This window comes from Neomonachus schauinslandi, chromosome 4 (genome assembly GCF_002201575.2).
Source record: "Neomonachus schauinslandi chromosome 4, ASM220157v2, whole genome shotgun sequence".
Lineage (NCBI taxonomy): Eukaryota > Metazoa > Chordata > Mammalia > Carnivora > Phocidae > Neomonachus > Neomonachus schauinslandi.
In genome coordinates, this window is record NC_058406.1 from 124,633,661 (window position 1) to 124,659,236 (window position 25,576).

General features: G+C 38.2%; 1 protein-coding gene across 1 annotated transcript in view; it reads left to right on the forward strand.

Annotated features, from left to right (window-relative positions):
• Positions 1-25,576, forward strand: part of PREX2 (phosphatidylinositol-3,4,5-trisphosphate dependent Rac exchange factor 2) — a 284,920-nt gene that overhangs the window by 106,949 nt on the left and 152,395 nt on the right. The window contains exons 9-13 of the mRNA XM_044914225.1: positions 9,049-9,198; positions 12,744-12,888; positions 16,220-16,320; positions 24,095-24,198; positions 24,882-24,931. Of these exons, the coding sequence (XP_044770160.1) occupies positions 9,049-9,198; positions 12,744-12,888; positions 16,220-16,320; positions 24,095-24,198; positions 24,882-24,931 (550 nt within the window). The remainder of the gene's footprint in view (positions 1-9,048; positions 9,199-12,743; positions 12,889-16,219; positions 16,321-24,094; positions 24,199-24,881; positions 24,932-25,576) is intronic.

Genomic DNA, 25,576 nt, shown 5'->3' on the forward strand with positions numbered 1-25,576 from the left:
AAGATGAAACAGAATATATTAATTGTTGCTAAGTGACTTTAATTCCCATATAGAGAAATGTCTTTATAATACCCCATTTAAACATGGGTTTGGGGCACAGATCAGCTCCCTGCTACCACATACCTTTGTTGCCATCTCTTAGTCCCAGAGGGGAGAAGAATGTTTACCATCTGCATGGGCACAAATTTTCAGATGCTCACCTGTGTACCATTTCTCTATCCCATTGTTAGCATCCTAAAACATTGCCCAGAACATAAATAGTGAAGCATGATTGCTGCAGGTAAGGGGAAAAGATGCGCAATGAGCAAAACTCAGGTGTACTCTCCTGGGAACCAAGTCATCTTGTGGCGAGGTTCCACATGGGCTAAAGGAGGGATGTAGGTGTGGGAGCTGTCTGACTGCTGGCACAGCTGAAAATCCCTGTCCGCACATACTCACATGCTAACATGTGGGACTTAGTAGGCTATTTTTCCATGTCAGGATGTGCACAATATTTTTTATAAGGTGGTATTTTAATTCATTTTAATGCTCTGAGAGGACTCTAGTGACATTTAGGAATGTTGTCTGTCTACATGTGAACAGCTATCTTGCTTCGGTAACCTGACTGCTCAAGAGAATATCCAAAAGCCCATGTTGTACTTGAGGTGGGTGGAAGGAAGGCCGAAGAAGGCACACTCAAACCTCCACTTTGTTCCTTCTTGGCCCTGTCTCCCCCTGCTGGAACCACCTGTCCCCTGTTGCTTTAGCCTTCTCTTTGTTTTCTCCCCTTTTTATGCCTTTTCATGGGCACACAGCTCCTGTGTCTCATTTCCTTCCCTCTCCCCCTGATGGTGTGGTCGTCCCCATTTGTACCATTTGCACGGGTAATCTAAGTGAATTTTGGTAAATTTTGATGAATTTGACAATGATTCCTACATTTTGGGAAACTGGGGCACTAGATAAGGAAATCTAAGAGCCCGGGGCCATTGGAGGCATGGGCATAGAATACCGTCTACAGGGGTGCCAGGTGGCTCAGTCATTAAGCGTCTACCTTCGGCTCAGGTCATGATCCCAGGGTCCTGGGATCAAGCCCCATATCGGGGCTTGTGTTCCCTCTCTTGCTGTGTCTCTCTCTGTCAAATAAATAAAAATCTTAAAAAAAAAAAAAAAAGAATACCATCTTCAGCATAGATGTAGGGCAGTGAGAACCTATGTTGGGTGATGGAGCAAATGGCCTTTGGATTCAATCCCATGAAAATGTTCTTTTAGTGCTGGTAAGATTGTAGCCTTCAGGACCTCAGTACCTGGGGGATAGGGATGTTAGGGAAACAAGTCTTCAGACCCTGGTAGATATGAATTAGTGGGGAAGACAGGGCATTTCAGAATATTTAGTCATAAATTGTCTGATGACACCTCTTGGCACAAACTTCCAAGGCTCAGGTTTCATTGAAATATGATGAAGGAATTAATTATACTTTGTAGTATCCAGTTAAGGCCTTATTTCTTCCTTTAACATATATACACAGCATGTTGCAGGAATTTGGCTACAAATACTTGCTACAAGGTCACTTAAAGAAATTTTAGGCTGCAGCTGGCTACCTTCCTTTTGCTTCCTGCAAAGAAAATTTAGTATTCTAGTAAGGTGACTACTAGGTCTTTAGGATAAGCGTACATCCTCAGCCAGGACTTGGAAACTCAAAAATAGAATTTCTGAAGATCATTAGGATCTTGAAGATCAACTAATATACCCTCTTAACATTTCAGATGATGGAAATGAAGCCACATTGAAGAACTAACTCGTCCAAGTTAACCCAGATGTTTAATATGAAGCTGGGACTGGAGTGAGGTTTCCTTGGTGACCATGGCCATGCCTTGAGAAATAGGGAGCAGAGGTTCCATATGGGTTTTAAATCTATAGGGACCAACTGGAGAGCTGTGAAGAGATAAGGCATCAGTATATAGAGATTAACTTTGGTTGTTCGTTTCTTCTAAGAAACGATCTGGGTGCTACACCAACTTTCTCCTTTTTTGTTTTCTTGGTCATTTCCATCACAAAATCTCCATTTCTTTTTGATGAGCTCAGGTTTTAAGTGTTCTTACTGTTTTTTTTTTTTTAAGATTTTATTTATTTATTTGACAGAGAGAGACACAGTGAGAGAGAGAACACAAGCAGGGGGAGTGGGAGAGGGAGAAGCAGGCTTCCCGATGAGCAGGGAGCCCAATGCGGGGCTAGATGCGGGGCTTGATCCCAGGACCCTGCGATCATGACCTTAGCTGAAGGCAGACGCTTAATGACTGAGCCACCCAGGTGCCCCAAGTGTTCTTACTTTAAACTCTATGAATGGGAGCTCTGATGTTGATAGATCTCCGCAGAGCTGACCAATGTCCGTATGTCAAGTCCTTCCCACACTTGGACCCTGGATGAGTTACATGAGGGATGGTAAATACTGTCAGGCTCATCTGCTCATTGCCAAAACCAAAACCAAACAATGACTATACCATGTTGTGGGTAAATAATACAAATTAATTAACCAAGATATATTTTTAAGAGTGCTTAGAACTTTTGATGAAAAGTTTAAATGTTCCCCCATCTACTTGAATATATTATAAAAATATTAGGTATTTTTGCATACTCTAGGTATAAGTAAAATGCTTTTCTTTTCTAAGGACTCCATCAGACACTGTATTGATTTAGCTCAAAACTTGCAGAAGAAATAATTGCATTTGGAATGAGACTAAGCTTTTAGCCAGTGTGTAACTATCTAAAATCTTTTTGAAAAATAAACCTGATTATACTTTTACTTATAATGTTTAATGAGTTGGATTATATCAGTTATATCTCAGAATACAAAAAATTGATGCAATAATGATATAACATGCAGAAATGTAAAAATTTGTGTATTTATTTTAATATATCCATGTTATCCATTACTGCTTATGTTCAAGGAAGGTGGTAGCCATTGAGTTTGTGGCCAAAATTTCTATTCCACCATTCTCTAGATCCATTTCTCATTTTGGCTAATTCTAATTTAAGTCTTCTTTGAAGATTCTTTCTGAGATATTAGTTTGATCATAATGCATAAAAAGTATCCAGCTTAAGACCTAAATAGGAAAGCTGTTGAACTTTCTGCCATTAACTTTCTTGGTAATTTTCATAGTATATGCTTAGAAATTCACTCAGAAGGTAACAACAGATCATTTATATTCTCTCGTTTTTTTTTATTTTAAAGATTTTATTTATTTATTTATTTGAGAGCGAGAATGAGAGAGAGAGAGCACATGAGAGGGGGGAGGGTCAGAGGGAGAAGGAGACTCCCCGCCCAGCAGGGAGCCTGATGTGGGACTCGATCCCGGGACTCCAGGATCATGACCTGAGCCAAAGGCAGTCGCTCAACCAACTGAGCCACCCGGGCGCCCCCATTTATATTCTCTCTTAAGAACTAGTTTATTTTTGTATTGTATTCTTTCTTAAGAACTAGTTTATTTGTGTAGTTGGACAGAGGGCAAAATGGTGACCTTTAGTAAATATGATCTGCAGTTCAGTGTTACACAAACCACAAATTTCAATACAATGGTCAAATTTAAAATAAATAAGTTGGAAGTTTATTTATTCTTTAAGGTGTTCTTTAGAGTAAATAGATTTTTTTTAAAGAAAGATTTCAGCTGTCATTTTCAATATAAATATTTTATTATTTTTATTTATTTATTTATTTATTTTTAAAAGATTTTATTTATTTATTTGAGACAGAGAGAATGAGAGACAGAGAGCATGAGAGGGAGGAGGGTCAGAGGGAGAAGCAGACTCCCCGCCGAGCAGGGAGCCCGATGCGGGACTCGATCCTGGGACTCCAGGATCATGACCTAAGCCGAAGGCAGTCGCTTAACCAACTGAGCCACCCAGGCGCCCTTCAATATAAATATTTTAAACCATTTAAAGATATTAAACACATTGGGTTTTTTTTAAATTAAATTTTGCTAATTAGAGAAAATTTAGAAATAACAGAAATATGTTGAAAATACTAGATAATTTCATCATCTAAAGAGAAATAAATGAGAATTTTAAAATATTCCTTTAATTTTCTTTTTATGCACAGATTTTTAAAAAATGTTTAAAAACATGAACTCTATAGTTTTATATCCTCTTTTCAATTAAATAGAATCATTTTCTGAATTATAGTCATCTTTATCTTCATGTCTTATCACCACATAACATATATTTATTGTTACTTAATAGTCAACAAAATAGATAAACCATAGTTACCTTAACAACCATAGTACTGTTGTATAAGCTGAATTGAATACATTCTTAATTAAAAAGCAGCATAACTTTACAATGTTGAAAAGACTCAGGCATATATTAGTTCCTTCCTGATACACTTAAATTTTCAATATGTTATTGGGAATTTCAAAAAGGTTAAGGAAGCTACTTCTAGTTTTAAAAGGAAAAATCAGTTAGAACCTTTTTTAAAAAACTTTTTTTGCCATAAATAATGTCAAATGAAATTTTGGATGCCAGAAAATTTTCTTCTGTTATTTGATAAGATCAAAGATTTATTCCAAAAAGTAATTTTTTCAGCGTTAAGTATTCATAATGTGAGTAAATTATAATTTTTAAAATTTCTCTTAGAAATTTGTGCATGCACACTGTTGATCACCAGAATAAGGGTTAAACACATTGTTTAGACATCAGTTTCTTGATGTTTTGAATAATATTTTCTGGCAGTTTCTTCTGTTTCCTAGCCTGAATACTTGGCTAGCTTCCATCTCATTAAACTCACACTATTGAAAAGATACCAGCATTTCCACTGAGAGTTATAGTAGTATCAGTTTTAGAAAAACCTCATCTCATTATGTAAAACTATGCTGAATTAAGAGTGAGGAATTTGTAAACTGTATAGCTTCAAAGTAATGAGTAAGTTGTTCAGGGCTGCCCCTTGGATTTTTCTCTTTCGGAAAAGACATCAGTGCCTAGAGACTGTTGAATTTGGATATTCTACACTTAATGAATGACAATTTTAATTCCATTCCTTTTTAACACTTCCTGTAGAATTATATTTTAGATCCATTGAAACTTACAAATTCCTACATTTGGCATTAATAAATTATTCTTTCATTAAAAAATATTTTTAAATTTCTACTAAGGAAAAGCACTGTTGGGCTTTTCCATGATTTTGTTTTTTTAAAGATTTCATTTATTTGAGAGAGAGAGAGAGAGAATGGGGGGGGAGGGGCAGAGGGAGAAGCAGACACCCTACTGAGCAGGGAGCCTGACATGGGCTCATGAGTTTGATTCCAGGACCCTGGGATCATGACCTGAGCTGATATGAACTAAGCTAAAGGCAGATGCTTTTTTTTTTTTTTCAAGATTTTATTTATTTATTTGACAGAGAGAGACACAGAGAGAGAGGGAACACAAGCAGGGGGAGTGGGAGAGGGAGAAGCAGGCTTCCTGCAGAGCTGGGAGCCCGATGCGGGGCTCAATCCCAGGACCCTGGGACCATGACCTGAGCCGAAGGCAGCCACTTAACCGACTGAGCCACCCAGGTGCCCCATGAAGGCAGATGCTTAACTGATTGAGCCACCCATGTGCCCCTTCCATGATCTTTGTGTGGCTGTTCTTAATAAATAAGTTGAATTCAAACTTATTTTTTAGAATGAAGTTATTGAAAAATGTGCTGTGATTGAAATTATGAAGCCATTTATATATCACTAATTCTCATTTCAGAATAAATGAGAATCAGTTGCTTATTTGGTAGAACATTGGTAATTTGGTAACTGATATCACTGTGATATTTATACTACTTTTTGAGTCTTGTTTTATATATACACATACATGTTTGTATATATGTTTAAAATTATGATTTTTAAAATTAGTGATAGAAAGTGGCTAGCACATAAACTTTAAAAAGGAACATTATTGGGCACCTGGGTGGCTCAGTCAATTAAGCATCTGCCTTCAACTCAGGTCATGATCCCAGGGTCCTGGGAACAAGTCCCGCGTTGGGCTCCTTGCTCCGTGGGAAGCCTGCTTCTCCCTTGCCTGCGGCTCCCCCTGCTTGTGCTCTCTCTCTCTCTCTCTCTCTGACAAATAAATAAAATCTTTCAAAAAAAAAAGGAATATTATCCTTTCATTTTATTTATTTATTTATTTATTTTAAAAGATTTTATCTATTTATTTGAAGGAGAGTGAGAGAGAGCACGAGCAGGGCGAAGGGAAGAAGGAGAAGCAGACTCCCCACTAGGCAGGGAGCCTGATGCAGGGCTCGATTCCTGGACTCCGGGATCATGACTTGAGCCGAAGGCAGACATCTAACAGACTGAGCCACCCAGGCGCCCCTATCCTTTCATTTTAAATTATTAGGTGACATAAGCTGTTCTTTCAAAGTATTGTATTGGTACAGCAATTAACCTTTTATTTGACTTGGCAGATTTTACAGTCAGTTAATAATCTTGCTTTCTGTTCATGAAACAATGGCCACGTGCAATCACATGCTGACTTGTCTGGTTCTGAGTTTAATCATACATTTTCCAAGGGAAGTTTGAATGCCCAGGTTGTAATGGTTAAGCAAGGCTTCGCAAAAGATCTGGGTACACTTTAAGGAGAAGAAAGAGTTGCTGAGGCAGAGAGCAGAGCTGGGTAGCTTGAGAGTGAGCATCAGCCTGGAGAACGGGTAAGTCACAGGACAAGGAAAGCCGCAGAAAGTGGCAGGGCCACAGAAGAACACAGTGTGTGTGGGGGGGGTCAATTTAAGAAGAAGCACGAAAGCAAGCTTTCATGTTTTCACTTGATTCAGTGGTGAGCTACCAAAGGCTTTTGAAGTAAGGAATGGCCTGATGAAAAATGTTGAAGGAAGAGTCAGCAGGGTGTGGAGAGAGCAATGCCAGGCTCAAATAATCCAGGGAAGGAAGGAAGGAAGACCCAGGTTACAGGGCTGTCTGGCCCCGGGCATATGATGTGCAGGGTCAGGAGCATCAGCCTAGCACATGAACTTGTGTTCCTCAGTGTTCTATGGGAAGAATACATTATGTTCATTTTAAAGTAAGTCCAATATTTAATTACTGTACATTGTGTGTGGTTCTTGTGATTTTCTTTACCTGGAATATGATTAAAAGGGGAATAACACTAGTGGGAATGTGGGGTCTTTTAAGCTGCAGTGCTGGGTTCACTTAGCTAATCTCGATCTGATTGTGGAAGACGGGAGAGTCTGAAAAGATTATGCTTGTTTGTGATACTGACCCTGTAAGGTGACACATTTGAGGAGGAGGGTGTGTAGACATGTACAATTTGATCTTTTTTCCCCACCAATTTATCATTATTTCTCAGTTGGTGATTTTTGTAGGAGGTAACAAGGCATTATGGTATAATTATTAACTAATAATTTTTACTTTCTTACTAATGTCATTGATACCTATCTGACATGTATTACTAGGATCTGCTACTTTGTATAGGATATGAATATGAATTAAATATGTAAGGGTAAGAAGGAAAGTACAAAAATTCCTTTTAAAAACAGACTTATTGCCTGATGGTGGAAATCTTCTGCTAGTTTGAATCACTATTTTATCAGAATTGTTATTATTAATGGGATTATGGCATATATATATATATATATAGACACACATATATGTATGTATATATATATTATAGACTAAGATCTAATATAAGTCTATCCTGGCTCATATATAACTTGGAATTTTTAAAGACCCTCAACTATATGGAATCATTTGAAAATGCATTTTTGGAATAGTTAATCTGGTCACATATACTGTATGGTGATTTTGGAGCTAAAAAGACAATGGGGACAAGATTTGGGGAGAGTGAGTGCCAACCATGCCTGCCTCTATTCAGAACTCACCAAATAAAATAAGCCATTTGAGAAAAAATAAAGAAATAAAAAATAGTACAGTGCCGGGCGCCTGGGTGGCTCAGTCGTTAAGCGTCTGCCTTCGGCTCAGGTCATGATCCCAGGGTCCTGGGATCGAGTCCCACATCGGGCTCCCTGCTCGGCGGGAAGCCTGCTTCTCCCTCTCCCACTCCCCCTGCTTGTGTTCCTGCTCTCGCTGTCTCTTTCTCTGTCAAATAAAAAAAAAAAATAGTACCGTGCCACGAAGTCATTTCTCTAAACCACCTTTAACATTTTGTGGCTCACCTCCTGGCTACCCACCATTGCTGTTTAGTGACTCTCCGGGAGATGAATTAAAAGTGTCACTTTAAATTGGTGCAGGTGCTGACTCAGGCCTTTGTCATATGTTTTTTCATTTTGAATCTTTGCTTTGCAGACTGTCATGCCAGTACAGGCTGGATACAAGTAACATCACTATTCTCTACCTGCTATTAGGCAGAAAACTCTCATAGAGGGTTTTCTGTTGGCATTTTCAAATCCAGCATTGACAATGTAGCCAAAATTATGTTGAGACATAGAAAAAGACAATGTGAATTCAGACTCAAAAAATTTTTTTGTTTTTATTCAAGCCAATTATATGGAATGATGTGGTAATTTTAAAGAGTGTGTATTTTTCAACCATGAGCAATGATAATGATAAGGCATTTGAACCTTTCCATTTATTGAAGATTAGGTAAATGTACTCTTGGTATGTTCCATTCATTTGTTCTGATTCTTATTGTGCGGTTCATTAAACAGCTGAGAATTGTTCTGTGGCGGTATAGTTCGCTTTTGAAACCTAGAATAATATTTCAAAGGAATATTAAAAAGACAAAATGAATCTGACACCTTGGATATTCGATTATTGAGATGAAAATCTTTTAAAAGTTCTTTTTTTATTACTTTAGGAACTTTCACAATATTTTTGGACATAGAGGAAAGGAATATTAATTAGTTCAGATGTTCAGTTTCATGTAATATACTAATGTTATGAGTTAGAAATGTTCTATTCCTGAGTACTGACGGCATTTAATATATAAACACTTAATTTTTTTGTTTTTATGTTCTTCATTCACACATATAAAGCAAAGATACTTTTGAGAATTCAGTGATCTTGGAACTGTTGAGAATTGAATGATTGTATTGATATTATATTTGTTGTTCACCTTTACCCATTAATTTCCAGCTGACTTCCATAGCAGTGGACACATTGTTGTCAATGGATGGAAGATACATAACACAGCGAAAAATAAATGGTTTGTGTGTATGGCAAAAACACCTGAGGAGAAACATGAATGGTTTGAAGCTATTTTGAAAGAAAGAGAACGGCGAAAAGGTGGGTGTATGAATTGAGCACTATTATACTTTGTGAAGATTACAACTTAGCAAGAAAGCAGATAATGGGCAGAAGTTATGAGAAAGTAAAAAGGCATATGATATTCACTTAGATTTCCCATGTGATGTAAGACTCATGCTAAAATGCTTTTTTTTTTAAAAAAAAAGATTTTATTTATTTATTTGACAGAGCACAATCAGAGGGAGTGGCAGGCAGAGGGAGAGGTAGAAGCAAGGCTCCCCACTGAGCAGGGAGCCTGATGTGGGACTCAATCCCAGGATCCTGAGATCATGACCTGAGCCAAAGGCAGATGCTTAACCGACTGAGCCACCCAGGCACCCCTAAAATTCATTTTGAATACTTCTAATATTACTGCTAAAAGAAAAGAAAAACATTGTATATTTAGTAAAATGATATATTGTGGCAAGCAGTGTCTTTTAAATAGTATCTTAGTCTGTTGAGGCGCTATAACAAAATACCACAGACTGGGTGGCTTATAAACAACAGAAATTTGTAGCTCACAGTTCTGGAGGCTGGGAGCCCCAGATTCAGTATCTGGTGACAGCAGTTTTCCAGTTCATAGATGGCCATTTTCTCACTGTGTTCTCACGTAGCAGAGGGGCAGAAGATCTCTCTGTGTCTCATTTATAAGGCCATTAATCCCATTCATGAGGACTCCACCCTCATGACCTAATCACTTCCCCAACACCTTACCTCCTAATACCATCACATTGGGTGTTAGGTTTCAACATATGAATTTGGGAGGCATGCAAACGTTCAGTCTACAGCAAACAGTTTCATTTGCTTTAAAATGTGTTCAATTTTCTTTGCACCTTATTCTTACCATTTCTAAAACATCATTATGGGGTTTTCCTGTAAGAGACAAACTTCAATAGTATAATGCAGGGCCTTCAGCAGTTATATCTTTAACAGTACACTGAAAATTTCTAGACCAAATATGTTAGTATCCTAATTATAGAATAAGGCACTCTGGTTATACATTAACATTAGAAAATTGTTACAATGCCATTGAATATAATGCAACCCAATAAGGAGTTTGTTCATATGAGGAGGCCTGGCTCAAAATTGCTTCATGTTTTTAGCAAGATTTGCAAAAGGTATTTGATCTGGCAATACTCAGTTGTGTCAAGTTTATCTGCAGTTAAGCACATTCCTGTAATTCAAGTAGGAAATAGAAATGCTTGTGTTACTACTAATTTCTTTACCAAATAATTGATAAGAAACAAGACAGTGTTCATTCCTTTTCCTCAGAGACTTAGGAGCAAAATATCTCATTGCTGATGAAATTTCAGAACACAAAGAACCCTTTCTTCCATCTTCAGAAATTTTCCCTTGAAGAACATACAAAGCTCCTACTTCTATTAAAATATTCATAGTACACGGGCGCCTGGGTGGCTCAGTTGGTTAAGCGACTGCCTTCGGCTCAGGTCATGATCCTGGAGTCCCGGGATCGAGTCCCGCATCGGGCTCCCTGCTCGGCAGGGAGTCTGCTTCTCCCTCTGACCCTCCTCCCTCTCATGCTCTCTGTCTCTCATTCTCTCTCTCTCAAATAAATAAATAAAATCTTAAAAAAAAATATTCATAGTACACATTTGTTTGAGAATTTCCAAAGCATTTTCAAATACTAACTCCTTTGATTGATCTTGGATGGAGAGCCAGTTAGAAAAATTTAAAACAAAGATTATGAATACATAGCTGATTCTTTAAGTTTTGTTGAATCTAGCAATCAATTCAAATAGCGTAGCAAATCATTTAAAAGGTAAAATAAATGTTTTGTCAAGTTGAAGCTTTATTTATTTATTTTTTTCCAGAATGGCTATGCATATAGATAAACCTAAAGTGAAGAAGGACGGAAGGAAGGAAGGAAGGAAGGAAGGAAGGAAGGAAGGAAGGGAGGGAGGAAGGGAAGGAAGGAAAGGAGGGAGGGAAAGAGAAAGAAAGCAAAGAAGCAAACAAGCACATTCTATAAATTTGTTTATGTTAACAGGCTCTATTCTTAATGGATTATTCTCTACTACTGACAAATGGTAATTGCTCCTCCATTGTAAAAAATAAAAATTTTAATAAAAAATTTTGTAGCTAGAAGACTAAAAATAATTCAAGTATTTTTAAAAAGATTTTATTTATTTATTTTTGTGAGAGAGAGAAAGAGCGCATGCACATGGGAGGGGCAGGGGGAGAAGCAGACTCCCTGCTGAACAAGGAGCCTGATGCGGGGCTCAATCCCAGGACCATGAGATCATGACCTGAGTCGAAGGCAGATGCTAAACCAACTGAGCCACCCAGGCACCCTAATTCAAGTATTTCTTCTGCAACAGTTCGTCAGTTCCATCTGCTGATTGTGGGTATTCCTCGGGTTTCAGCTTTGACACTGGTCCCCTCTAAGATACATCCTTGCCTGGGTTACTGATTCCTACCAGCTTCACGTCCATGTCTGCACTGCCACTTTCTCCATCTTTGTGTCCTGCCTTGTCCTGTCTCCTGAGCTTCATGTGCATGCGTTCCACTGACTCTTAGGCTCTACCTGAATGTCCAGAGTCACCCTGCATGGTACTGGACTCCTCCTTACCTGAAACTCTTTTCCAAATATGCTTCTTCCCCCCTATTTCCCAGTTCGGCTTTCCTCAAAAGCTTGGAAGGCATCCTGATCTCTCTTTTTCCATAATGCCTACATTTAACCCTTTGCTGTATCCTATCAATACCACTTCCTAGATATTTCTCAGCTTCATTCTCTGCCCCATGGCCCCTACTATTGTCTGCAGGGGCTTGACCTTACCTGAATTTTTGAGGTTTCCTTCTAATGATCTCCCCTTTTTTAAAGCCTGCCCCCTTCAGTTTGTTCCTATACTGTTGTCTGAGCTTTGTTTCCAAAGCAACAAAACTTTCTTTCCTGTACCTGCCCTGCTTTTCCCCTCCCTCTGGTGCAAACCCTTATATGTTTCCCTGATACCTCAGGGATGAAGGACATGGAACCTGCAGTTGAGCAAAGCCCCTCCCTGACTCACCCAGTGTGGCCCCTGTCCTCACCTCGAGCCCGGGGCTGTGTGCCCCCTGTGGTGCTTCGCCTCAGGTAGCTCTTGTGAACACTTCCTCTCTCTCTGGAAATACTGTTCATCCCTCTGCGTTTAAACATTGGTCTTCTGTGAAACCTTTCTTAATACTTCTCAGAGGTAAGATCCTCTGAATATGCCTTTCTTGTGTCACAGCTTCTGCCGTAAGGCTGTTTTCAGGGCCACCTGTCCAGTTGTGCTGATCGAATGCTGCAGAAGGGGTGCCTGGAGCCTGAACTGCAGCTGTTCTTCCTTCACTGGCCAAACCAAAGGTGCCACACAGCCCTGGGGATCCTGTCCTGACTGTCTCCCTGGGATCCCCTGAGCTTCTTGAAGACCAGGGTCCTGTGGTACAGAGCTCTGTATCTGCAACCCCCTGCCCAGGGTTGACATGCAATAAATGTTGGTTTCATGCAGGCAGGAGTGAGTGAGGAGACTTTTTCAGTTACCTGTCCTTTGTTTCCTTTTCAATAGGTTTAAAATTAGGAATGGAGCAAGACACCTGGGTAATGATCTCCGAACAGGGTGAGAAACTCTATAAGATGATGTGCAAACAAGGGAATCTGATCAAAGACAGAAAAAGAAAACTGACCACATTCCCTAAATGCTTCCTTGGAAGGTAAGGTCAATAGTCTGGGTGCATGGATTTCTTTCAGATTTTCACTATGTCATGTGTTAGCTACCCTTCCTTCAGTGATTTGTTTTTCTTTAAAAAAAAATATTCCTCTGGGCATTTTTGAATATCTCTTTCCTGTCAACATTTCCTGGACCATAGTGGGATGAAGGAATGGACCTAGAGCCAGAAATATGGAAAGCTTAAGACATCTATCCATCCATCCCTGACGTCAACAATTTCAGATGTACCATGTTCCAAGGGCAAAGCGGACGCTGGGGTCGGGCAGGGCTGGCAGGCAGGCGGGTTCGCCGAGAGGGGACGAAGTCCAGCAAGGATGCAGCTACGGGGCCTACAAGTCCGAGAACTAGAGAACGCAAGACACACGGTCTAAACCCGAAATTAATCCAGCACTTTGACAGCCGGGCTCAGCATGGAGGACTATCAGTGAGGAGTCTGAAAAAGAGGGTCATGCAGTGGATCTGGCACAGAGCAACACGCAGAGAGGTTGCCTGGGCTTTTAGCATAGATCCACTGTGTGTCCTCTGGGTTCTGCGGACAGCTGCATGTGGGAGCCCCTGCTGGGTGAAGCTTGCAGGACCAAAGGGAAGAGTGGCCGCCTTAAGCCCGGCCCTGTGCTGGCTGTTCCTATACATTATTTCTAATCGTCAGATACATACTTAGGAGTTAAAAGCTTTTTATTTATTAAAAGTTGATTTTTTTTTAAGATTTTATTTATTTATTTGAGAGAGAGAGATAATGGGGGAAGGAGCAGAGGGAGAGGGACAAGCAGACTCTATGCTGAGTGCAGAGCCCGATGCGGGGCTCAATTCCATGACCCTGAGATCATGACCTCAGCCTAAGGCAAATGCTTAAGTGACTGAGCCACCCAGGCGCCCCCGGAGTTGGTATTCTTATTATTTTTGTGCCATCAAGGAAAAAACTGAAGTTTACTTCTTTTTAAATTTTCTTTCTTTTGGAATGCTCCTTTTAATAGAAGAATTAAAAGCATTTTAACAACTTCTTCTGCCTTAAAATGTGCTTTTTAGACTAGATATCCATTTTTAGAATTCCATGTCCCTCGGTTATTTGACTTTAGCCATATGTGTTGCTTTTGGTTTTGAAATAAATGGAAAAGTAATTTCCTGACACTTTCTATAGCTTGGTTTCTCTGACCTCTATGTAAAATTGAAACCGTTGAAACCGTTCTAAAATGTATCCATTACTTTATGTAAAAGTTCAAATGTTAGATTTTTATAGCATGAACATGGTAAAATATTTTATTGTAAAATGTTTCTCTATTTAGTGTTCTCTTAATGATAGCACAGGGCCATAAAAAACATCACTACCGAGCTGGTGCTCTCCTGTGTTACAAAACATCATCCTACTGTGATGTCTGGGGCTCCTCCCCCACCCCCCATATGGTAAAAGATGGGACCTGGCATCCTCCCTGGCCTTTCAGAGCCACAGCAGATGTATGTGGTAGACAGTTCTGATGGATGGCTTTGTGTTGGAGTATTCCTTTTGGATGACAGTTGTTTTTTTTTTTAAGATTTTATTTATTTATTTGAGAGAGAGAGAGAGTCAGAGAGAGAGAGCAAGAGCACGACAGGGGGGAGGGTCAAAGGGAGAAGCAGACTCCCCGCTGAACAGGGAGCCGGACTCAGACTCGGACTTGGGGCTCGATCCCAGGACCCTGGGATCATGACCTGAGCCAAAGGCAGATGCTTAACCGACTGAGCCACCCAGGCGCCCCCCAGGTGACAGTTTAAATACAAGAATGAATTTACTAAATAACTTTATTTATTTATTTTTAAAGGCTTTATTTATTTGAGGGAGAGAGAGCGAGAGAACCCAAGCATGGGAAGGGGCAGGGGCAGAGGGAGAAGCAGGCTCCCTGCTAAGCAGGGAGCTGGAGGCATGACTGATCCCAGGACCCCAAGATCCATGTCCTGAGCCGAAAACAACTTAACCGACTGAGCCACCCGTGTGCCCCACTAAATAACTTCAGAATTTGAAAACAGTATAGTAGAACTTTTGGTGTGTATTAATTTTATATTGCTGCAAAATAAATAACAATGTTCTTGTGCCCTGAAACAACACCCATTCATTAGCTCATAATTCAATAGGTCAGAAAGAGGTCGAGATGAGCAATACTGGGCCGTCGCTTAGGGTCTCACAAGGCCAAAATCAAGGCCAAAATCAAGGTCTGAACTGCGGCTGGGCCCTTATCTTAAGGCTCTGAGGAAAAATCCACTTGCAAGCACATTCAGGTTGTTGACAGAATTCAGTCCTCTGTGACTGTAAGAGTAAGTCCTATTTTGTGCTGGCTGTTGGCCAGGACCACTCTCAGTTAGAAGCTTCCTGCATTCCTTGCTACATGGCCCCTCTGTCTTCAAAGGCAACAATGGCTCACTGAATCTTTCTTGTGCTTTTAACTTTTCTCTTACTCTTGTGCCATCAGCCTGAGAAAACTCTCTGCTTCAAAGTGCTCAACTGACTGGTTCAAGGCCCCTTGAATAATTGACATATTTTAAGGTCAACTGACTTGGGATTTTGGTTACATATACAAAATCCATTTAGAGTCGGTTAGGCGTCTGCCTTCGGCTCAGGTCATGATCCCAGGGTCCTGGGATCGAGCCCCACGTCGGGCTCTCTGCTCAGTGGAGAGCCTGTTTCTCCCTCTCCCTCTGCTGTTCTCTCTCTGTCAAATAAATATATATATATATATATTTAAATCCATTCATAGCACTACCTAGATTAGGATTTGATTACAAAACCAAGGGATGGTATTCTCGATAGGGGGGTAAGAGGACATGTTTAGAATTCCATCTGCCACATGGGGCAGGGTTTTTTTGGTTTGCCTTCTTGGAACTTCAAACACACTGGTTTTCTGTGTTTTGCTTTCTTGGAGTTTTAAATACACTGGTTTTCTGTGCCTGGAAAGCCATATTCCAGAAAGTCTATCTCTTATATTAAGTCATTATTTTTCTATCTATTTTGCCTGTTAGCTATCTTTAGGATCTATTATATGCTCTTTATAGTTAAAACTACTCTAAAATTTTCCCTTTGTGTTTATTAGAGGTCTCAGTAAGTTAAATAGCTATTATATATGGTTTGGGTAAGCATGAATGTATGGACATGGGTTTTCTAGAATAGAATAAAATTTAAATAATTTTGGGCTTTGCTTATGTGAAAAATGCATACTGAAATGCACTGCAAATATTTCTTTATATTTTGAGACTCCTTCCAAAGCTGCTTGATGAAAGCATGGTAGAAATAGACTTCCTTGGGGTGGGGGGATCTATTTAACTGTTTCACTGGATTTCTGTTGCAGTGAATTTGTGTCATGGCTGTTGGAAATTGGAGAGATTCACAGGCCTGAGGAAGGTGTACACTTAGGACAAGCATTATTAGAAAATGGGATCATCCACCATGGTAATTATTTTATTAGTTACTAATTTATTCTCTTTGTCCACCAGTTGGAAGCATCTTAATTCCATTAATCGATTTAGTTTATAGTAAATGTCTACATTATAGGATGCTCGTGTATTTTTAATAACATTTCAAGTGCCTAACATATACAGAACTGTAGTTCTGGGAGTTTTGGGGAGTGTGGGTTTATGGTGATATATTTGTTAACTTTAATGTGAAGGCTACAAAACAGGCAAAAATTAGAAATACAGGTCACTATGGGATTGGGAGGAAGGAATGGCCAGTTCTAATTGGAGTATTTGGGACTGCTTTATGAGGGAAAGGGCCTTAATATAAGGCATTGTAGAATGAGTAGAACTCTGACAGGGACAGAAGGGCAGAAGGACGTCCCGCCCTGAGGGAGAGTATAGATGCTACAGAATGGAAGTGGGAAAGCTCATGGTGGCCTCTTCAGGAACTAGCACAGAATCTCACGAGGCAAGACAGTCTACTTCATGGATGAATATACTGGGGAGGAAGGGTGCGGTGAGAAAGGTAGGCACATCTGATCCCACAAGATCTTAACTCTCTGGCTGTAATATGTAGGGTTTATTCTGAAGGTGAGGAGATGATGGACACTTTTAAGCAGAAAAGTGGCCAGAACTTGGCTTTTAGAGCCCTTAGATGCAGCAGTGTGGAATGTGGAGTGGAGATGTTGGAGACACTGCGGGGAGCCCCATCCATCAGGAGGCCTCACTGCAGGGAGCCCCGTCCATCAGGAGGCCCCCGCCTTTCCCTGCAGTAGGAGGATGAGGGATATGTTCTAGGGCATGATGACAGTGGCCCATCTGGGAGACTTGGTGAAGCTGAAGCAGCATATTTGATAACTGTTGGATGTGGGAGATGAGTGAAGAGCAGGATCAGGTTATTCTGAGGTTTCTATCTGGATGACAGGGATGATTATTCAGGAGAAGGAGCAGGGTGGGGAGAAGATGAAGAGTTTGTGGCAGGTTGGGTATGAGACATCCACAGGGGAGTGCTCAGCAAGAGGTTGAAAATGTATGTGTAAAGCTCAGAGTATAGAGAGATCCAGAGACAAATTCGGTAATCATTTCAAGAGAGCACCAGATTCCTGAGAACATCAACAACAAAGAAAGAAGAAAGTAGTGATAATGGGACTAAGAAGTAAAACTTGAAGAATTTCTAATGCAAAATGTGGGAGAGGAGAAAAAGAGGGAATTATGAATAAACACAGGTATTTGACTAAGGTATTTCAGTGTTCTTTTTTTCTTTTTTTTTTTTTATTAGAGTGGGATGAAAATGAACCAGATCCTCCCAGTTTTTCCCCACCATACTGGGTGCCCTATGAATTCTACCACCAAAATAGATCCCTAATCAGATCACTTCTCTCACTTCCAGGATCCCCGCCTTCTTCCCAGTCACCATCTTCTCCTTCCTTGCTCCCACTTTTGTCCTCCATTTCTATGATATGGCCTCCAGGTAACAGCTGGCGACCTTTTAAAACAAATGTAAGATCAAGGTATTCTCCTGCTTATAATCATCTACTAGCATCCCATTAAACTCAAAGAAGAGTCCGGAACCCCTTACCACAGTCCAGGTCTCTTACCATGGCCCACAAGGCCCCACATGATTGGGCCCCTGACTTCCTCTGTGAGTTGGCACATTGTGTTATACCTAACTCATTACACTGTGGCCCGTGTGGCTTTCTGTCTCTTCCTTAAACACTCCAGGATGACTGTGCATTTAGGATCTTTGCTCTTGCTGTTCTCATTCAACTATTACTTATTAATTCCTAATATATACCAGGGACCTTTCTAGGTGCTGGAGGGATAGCAGTGAATGAAATGACAAAAGTCGCAGTATTCATGACTCATGTCTTCAGTGACACTCTTGTAGAATCTCATCCCATTATTACAGTAAACTGTTTTTAGTTTTTAAAATTTTCTTCATGAACTTATCACTCTCTAAAATTATTATGTTATTTTATTTGTTTATTTATTATTTCTCTCTTGATCCATGCCGATTCTGGCCCCCAATCAAAATAGAAGTACTATAAGAACAGGAGCCTTGTTTGTTAATATATAGTAAAGACCTCCCATGCCCCTCAAATGTAGGTACTCAATAAATATTTGCTCAGTGAATGAATAAATGAATAATTATATTGTGAGTAAACAGATAATACTGATAAATTGTATATGATTTTGTACTTGATTCTTTAGCATCGTGAAAACACCATATAGCACCTAGTATGCTAAAAAGCATCATCCAGAAACTTATAAGTAAATATGAAAAGATGTTGGGCTAGATGGCTTTCCTCTTTGCTGCTTCTCTTTCCTTTCCTCTAACCCTGAGTCCAAATATATACTTGGGTCAAGAAGGGAATATATTTGCTTTGTCCTGCAGTCTACTGAAGCTCAAATAGGTAGACTATAGAGAGGATTTGCATACAGTCATAGACCTTCAGAAATCAGATGATTCCTTTCTCATTTAGACTATGTTCTTCCAGGGACTATGTCTTACCAATAGAGCAAAGGAGGGAAAATCTGTTTATGAACACTTTTGTTTATTCTTTTCCTTACTGACTCTTTCCTTCATTCTGTGTGTAAGATATCATGCTAGATACTTGAAGGTATGTAAACATGAACTAATGGCCTTTGTTTCTTATGGTCTCGTAGTTTTAAGACCATCTTTTTACCTTGTTCATCAAGCAATCCAGCTGTTGACATATTTCCTTTCAGAAAGGTAGAAATCTACAAGGATGGGAGAATTAACTTTTTGCAGGGAAAACTGTTTTAGTTAACACTAGCTGCTGTAACAGATATAAACCTCAGTACAGCGGCTTATATTCCTAGAAGCTACTTTTTTGCTCAGGTAAAGTCCAGTCACTGGTGGAGGATGGGGTTGGGTGCTCTCCCCCACACAGGGTTTTGGTGCCTGATAGAGGCTCATCCATCTTCAATGCAGGGCTCTTAAAGGTCATCTTGAAGGAGTGGTGGAGTTCTTGGTTTGTTTGTTTTAAATGGGCTTGTACACTCCCCGTTGTGCCTTACTTTTGTGTGTATGTCCTTAAATGCAGCTCAGTTCCATGGCCACTCCTTACTGCAGGAGCAACTTAGAAATGTAGTGTAGATGCATGCCCAGGGGAAACTAAAGCTAACCCAATTTGGTAAACAACGACCCGGTGTCTGCCACTGAGGCATAGCTCCCAGGTCAATATAAAATCTATGGAACTATATTAAAGCCAGAGTAATCATTATATAAACCTGTCAATGTTTTACAGTAATATCAGCATATACTAGTCATAAAAATAACTTGTAACATTTCTATTTCAGTGGAGGTTTTTGTAACTTGTTGTTAATTTGAGTGATTTCAAACCATTATGAATTAGAAATAGGAGAAAAAAATCTTAAAGCTATCAACAATTGATGCTATTTAAATTATTTAAAAGATTATTTAAAAAATGTAACTTTTTGTCCTTGTATGGGATCGCTTACTGTATTTAGAAAGAGCAACACACTAAGTTTGTTATAATATTTTCCTTTTTGACTTTGAGGTACCTTGTAATAGATAAAAGGTAATTACAGAAATTTTATTCCCAGAGCTGGAAAGAGTCAGGGTGTGGGGGAGAGGATGTCCTTTGAAGGGGCTTTTAGGTTATTTTCAAGCCGCCCTTCCACTCTTGCTTTCCTGTTTCATCAAAGGTGACCTAGGAATTGTATGAGAACTAGTTACTTATTTGCATTGTGCATTGGGTTCTGAAAACTGAAGGCATAACTGTTATGGGTGGGATTTTACTGACTTTACAATGACAAAACTGTTACTACTTTGCCTGAAATCATGAATAGCTAGCCAAACATTTTCAAGTCAATTGTAAGTTAGTACAAAGTAGAGTTGGAATAATATTTGTTAAATATCTTCATGAATAGTCTTTTAGAATCTGACCTATTCTTCAGTTCATAACTGCTAAAAGCTCTTGAAGGAATCACAGAGTTCCATAGAGAGAGAACCACTCTTATTTATTCTGTTAAGATATTTCTCACAATATTTTTTAATTGCCTCCCTTTAAAGAGAAAAAAAAAAATGTAAGATTATTTTGGTAAGTGATACCAGAATGGTAGAATTTCAGTCCTAATCAACTTATCCTCCAACTTCAGACACCACTTTTCTCCAATACAATTTTGAGCAGGAAGTAAGAGATAAATTCTGGATTAAAATTTATTTTGAAATTTCAAATGCAAAAACCCTTTGATTACTTAACTTGTAATAAATCTTTTTGAACAATGATATTTATAACCTGATTAACTCTTTTTCTGAAAAATAAAGCACTGAGTACTCTCTGTTAATATCGTTCTATTTGTCACAGTTTGATTTTAGTGGCCTATACTATTATTTTTATCAGGATTTGATCAGTTGTAATTTCAGATTTGGCATACAGAATTTTTGTTGCTAAAAGTAATCACTTTTTTAAGTGTCCAAAATTAACTAGTACACATTCCCCTGAATTGGGAGTAAGAGAACATATTATGCAATTGTACATTAATAATGTTATTGAATGTAGAAATATGAGCCAAACATGCTAGTTTTATTGGTATGTATTTCCAGCTGCATTTAGTGAAAATAGAATTCCTAAAATAAAGTTGAATGAATCATCTGTTTTAAAGAGAGAAAGCTTAAAGAGTTGACTATTATTGCCACTATTCACATTGCAGATATTGTTGAGAACTTCATAAAAGAAAAGCCTTGCTATATCAGGAATTATTGGGTTGAAACAGCATATGCTTTCGGTATGATATGCTGATAGATTTTCTTGTCTGGGTCTACTATTTACATTATAAATGCTTATGCAATTCAGAGACCACATTCATTATATCCAGTATTGTGCTGAAGTTGGCTTATACAAACTTAAGAGAGCTGGTAATTAAATTTCTTGGAGGGGCGCCTGGGTGGCTCAGTTGGTTGGGCGGCTGCCTTTGGCTCAGGTCATGATCCTGGAGTCCCGGGATCGAGTCCCACGTCGGGATCCCTGCTGAGTGGGGAGTCTGCTTCTCCCTCTGACCCTCCCCCGTCTCATGCTCTCTCTCTCTCTCATTCTCTCTTTCAAATGGATAAATAAATAAAATCTTTAAAAAATAAATAAATAAATTTCTTGGAAATTTGCAAGCTGGTTGTAAGGCACAGCTATTATTAAAAATTATATGAACAGATAGTACATAAATTGTACTATAAACAAAGTTCATATATTATTAAAACTCATCACTTCCTAATTATTTTACTCTATTTTATTGTTGTCTGTGTTATTAGTGTTATTTATATCTATTACTTCTGTATGGAAATACTAAATAATAATGTATCACTGCTCGTCTAACTCGGTGTTCAGTGACTTTATTTTAGTAGCTTGAAATTGGCCAGTGTGGGAATATTTAATACCACAGAAATTGGTGAATACTACAGATCAGCACTCCTTCCCCACCACCTAGAAAGCCAGCTGTATCCCTAGTAATATCTCAATATTGCACAGTTGTTTAGAAGACAACGTTAAGCAACCTTTCTCACATGACCCGCACTCTCAACGGTTAATAAACCCATTTTTCATGTTCAAGAAGTTGAGGGAGTGCATTTGCATGCAGAACGATTCACTGTTTTTCCAAGGCAACAGCTAAGAGTTGCAGATTAACCCAAGATGAATTATCAAAGTCCTGTAAGAGTTTGCCATACAACTAAGCACTCCATTTTGAATAGGAATTTTAAATCACCATTTGTGTTCTTATGGCAAGAGCATTTGGGCCCAACGTTTCCTTGAGTTTTGAAATATCAAGACAATAATTTATTTCAGTGAATCTTAGGGGATAAAAATTAGAATAGGTATTGTGTAAGACTGATGAATCACAGACCTGTACCCCTGAAACAAATAGTACATTATGTGTTAATAATAATTTAAAAAAAAAAAAAAAACGGTAGTACAAAGGACCTTATCTGGAATTGTGATTTGAATGAACAGTTTTTTTAAAAAATGACCTAACTGGTGAAATCTGAATGCTGTCTATAATAGTTGATATTATTAAACAATTACTGTTTTTCAAAAAAAAAATTAGAATAGGTAGATTGCAGAGAAGAAATAAATAACTGGTCTTGAAACATGCCATAGGATTGCAAAATATTTCTCTCGATATTATTTTTCTTTCACACATGCTTTTTTTCTTTTTTGGCTTGATCTGGAAATAAAAAGGTGCCAAAAGGCGGTGTTTTCTATCTTTCTTTGGCAACAGTCCTGTGTCGATCTGATGGCTGCAAGCCATGCACGTGGTTTGGGTAGGTTGGGGTAAAATAGCTGAAACTTCACATACGTGTATGTATGTGTGATAAGTCTTTTGGCTTTCTTCTGGATTCAGCAAATGTAGTTCATTTTTTTTTTAAGATTTTATTTATGAGAGAGAGAGAGAGCGCACGAGTGAGAGAGTGAGAACATGACTAGGGGGGAGGGGCAGAGGGAGAAGCAGACCCCCTGCTGAGCAGGGAGCCAGGCTCAGACTCGGACTCGGACTTGGGGCTCGATCCCAGGACCCTGAGATCCTGACCTGAGCCGAAGGCAGACGCTTAACCTACTGAGCCACCCGGGCGCCCCTCACCAAATGTAGTTCATGAAAATCAATTCTGACAACTTTTTATCCCCCTTCAACATTTTAAACAAAAAGGTCAAAGTCTTCTAGCTAATCATGAAAACAGAGCCCATTGTGGTAAATTATCTTTTTCTGCAAATGTTGCATTCCCTGTAAAGAAAATATTTAAATATAAACTCTTCGAGATTTAATTTGTGTTTTTTTTTTTTTTCTCCACAAACAATCATTTTTTTGTTAGACTGTCTATAACATACTTTTCCTGGAAAAAAAGAAAACTTGAGAGGAAGTTAAATAGGAGTCTTTATGAATATGAAACTCTTACCTCAAGGATGAAAGTGGAGGATGACCATTCTCATTGCCACTGAGGGCAAAAATATTAAGTGACATGTAAGAAAAGCATTTCTCAGTTTCAGAAAACTGTTGACATTTTGGAAGAATTTACGTATTGAAATTATCTACTCCAGAGATCTAAACACAGAATAGGGGCGCCTGGGTGGCTCAGTCGTTAAGCGTCTGCTTTTCACTCAGGTCATGATCCCAGGGTCCTGGGATCGAGCCCCGCATCGGGCTCCCTGCTCGGCAGGAAGCCTGCTTCTCCACATCCCACTCCTCCTGCTTGTGTTCCTGTTCTCACTGTGTCTCTCTCTGTCAAATAAATAAAACATTTAAAAAAAATAAACACAGAATAAATGGTCAAGATTGGTGTATGTGTGGTCTTGGCCTGATTGCTGTGGGATAAAACAGATAAATACTAAAATTCACTTCTAGAACTGAGAATTGAATTATAATTCACTAGTTAGATTATCTGCTCTTTGAAGGACACTTTTTGCTCGACTTTGTGGCACTGTGAAGAAATAGAAAACACAACTTTGTATATTTATATAAATAAAATAATACATTGTACATACCCTTATACTATGCTAACAGTATTGCTGATCTCAATTTATTTCTTAAATCATTATATGGAAATTGTAAATGCATTATATAACAAAATCTTACTGTCAGAATACTGGATTAGTATTACTGCATTAGGGAAACAAAAGTTTTTGGTAAAACTACAAATTTTAGTATGTAAGAATATGTATTTTATAAATTTATTTGTTTTTGTTTTCCACTTTTTAGATTGTCAGTATTTTAATATATTGTTTCTATGTTCTTAGTTACTGATAAACATCAGTTCAAGCCAGAACAGATGTTATATAGATTTCGCTATGATGATGGAACATTTTATCCAAGAAATGAGATGCAGGACGTGATTTCAAAGGTAACAACCTCTCCCAGAACCTTTTATCAATAGCAGAATTCATGTTGTCATACTTCACCAAGATAAAATGCTGTTAAGAGACTTAAAAAAATTCTTCTAGTATAGAAAATGGCATTCGTAAGCAAGCCTCTCAATTTCTTCTTGCTATTTAAAGAATTCTAGGGTTAGATCATTTTTTTCATACTGTTACGTAGTTCTAAATGGAACTAATGAAATTGCACACTCAGATTATATCCACTGAAAAGTATGTCACATGTAGCAACAAGTGGCCATTATACTTGAATAAGTTTAAAAAATATATAAATATATAAAATTTATGTAACATCAGTTTTCTTTGCACACCAAGATTTATATTGATATATAATGTACATGTAGTGTGAGGTATTGCTGCATAGAATTATTTTCTGCTAATACTTTGAAATTTTACATTTTAAGAAAAATAATTTTAAAAACCCTTTGTATATGTCATATGTATATGACAAATTCATAGTACAATTTAATCCTGTTTTTAATTATTTAAATTATATTATTTTTCTGATGTAATACAACAGTTGAATAACTTTTAAATTGGTAGAGATTATATAATGATTCCGGAATGTTGACAGTGGATATGTCTCAAAATTTCATTGGTCTGTCCTTTGAGTGATCTTCCTTGTTTTTGACATATCTTTATTTTATAATAGGGAGTGAGATTATATTGCCGTCTTCATAGTCTGTTTACTCCAGTGATAAGGTGAGTCTGGTTTCTAAGTTCTGGGCAATTTACGTGGAAATATTTATATTGCATATTAGGTAAGTATTATTCAGCTGGAACCTCTTGGTTTATTTTATTTTTCTTCCATAAGTGAAAATTTTACTTTTAAAGATGATTTTAAGTAATAATTGATCTGAAAATATTTCTAAATTTTCTGGGGCTCTAATTATGCAGTTTTTTCCACTCTTTTTATTCTGATTTCTAAAATTATTTGTCATTAATCCATACTAAATTATAGACTTGATAATGAAATAATCCACAATCAGTTAATATTTAGTAAATAATAGTTGACTGGGAGAGGATTTGGAAATACTATTTACTATAAATACCACTATGATTACTTTATATTGATTTTTTTTCCACTAAATTGTGTAATCAATTCTTGGATGTGTATTTTCACAATATTTCCTCCTAATAGTCTTTCATCCAAAGGAAAGATTTTGTACTTGAAAATTAAGAATTACTTTGGAGTTAATAAGTAAATTTTATAATTTTATTCTCTACGAATTTTTTCCTTCTGAAGAGATATGCCCTTGTTTTTTAAGTGGAATCATAATTAATTTTCAGTTTCTCTCTCTAGAAAGACAGCAGAAAACTGAGTTTTGTGTTATGATTACTAATAGA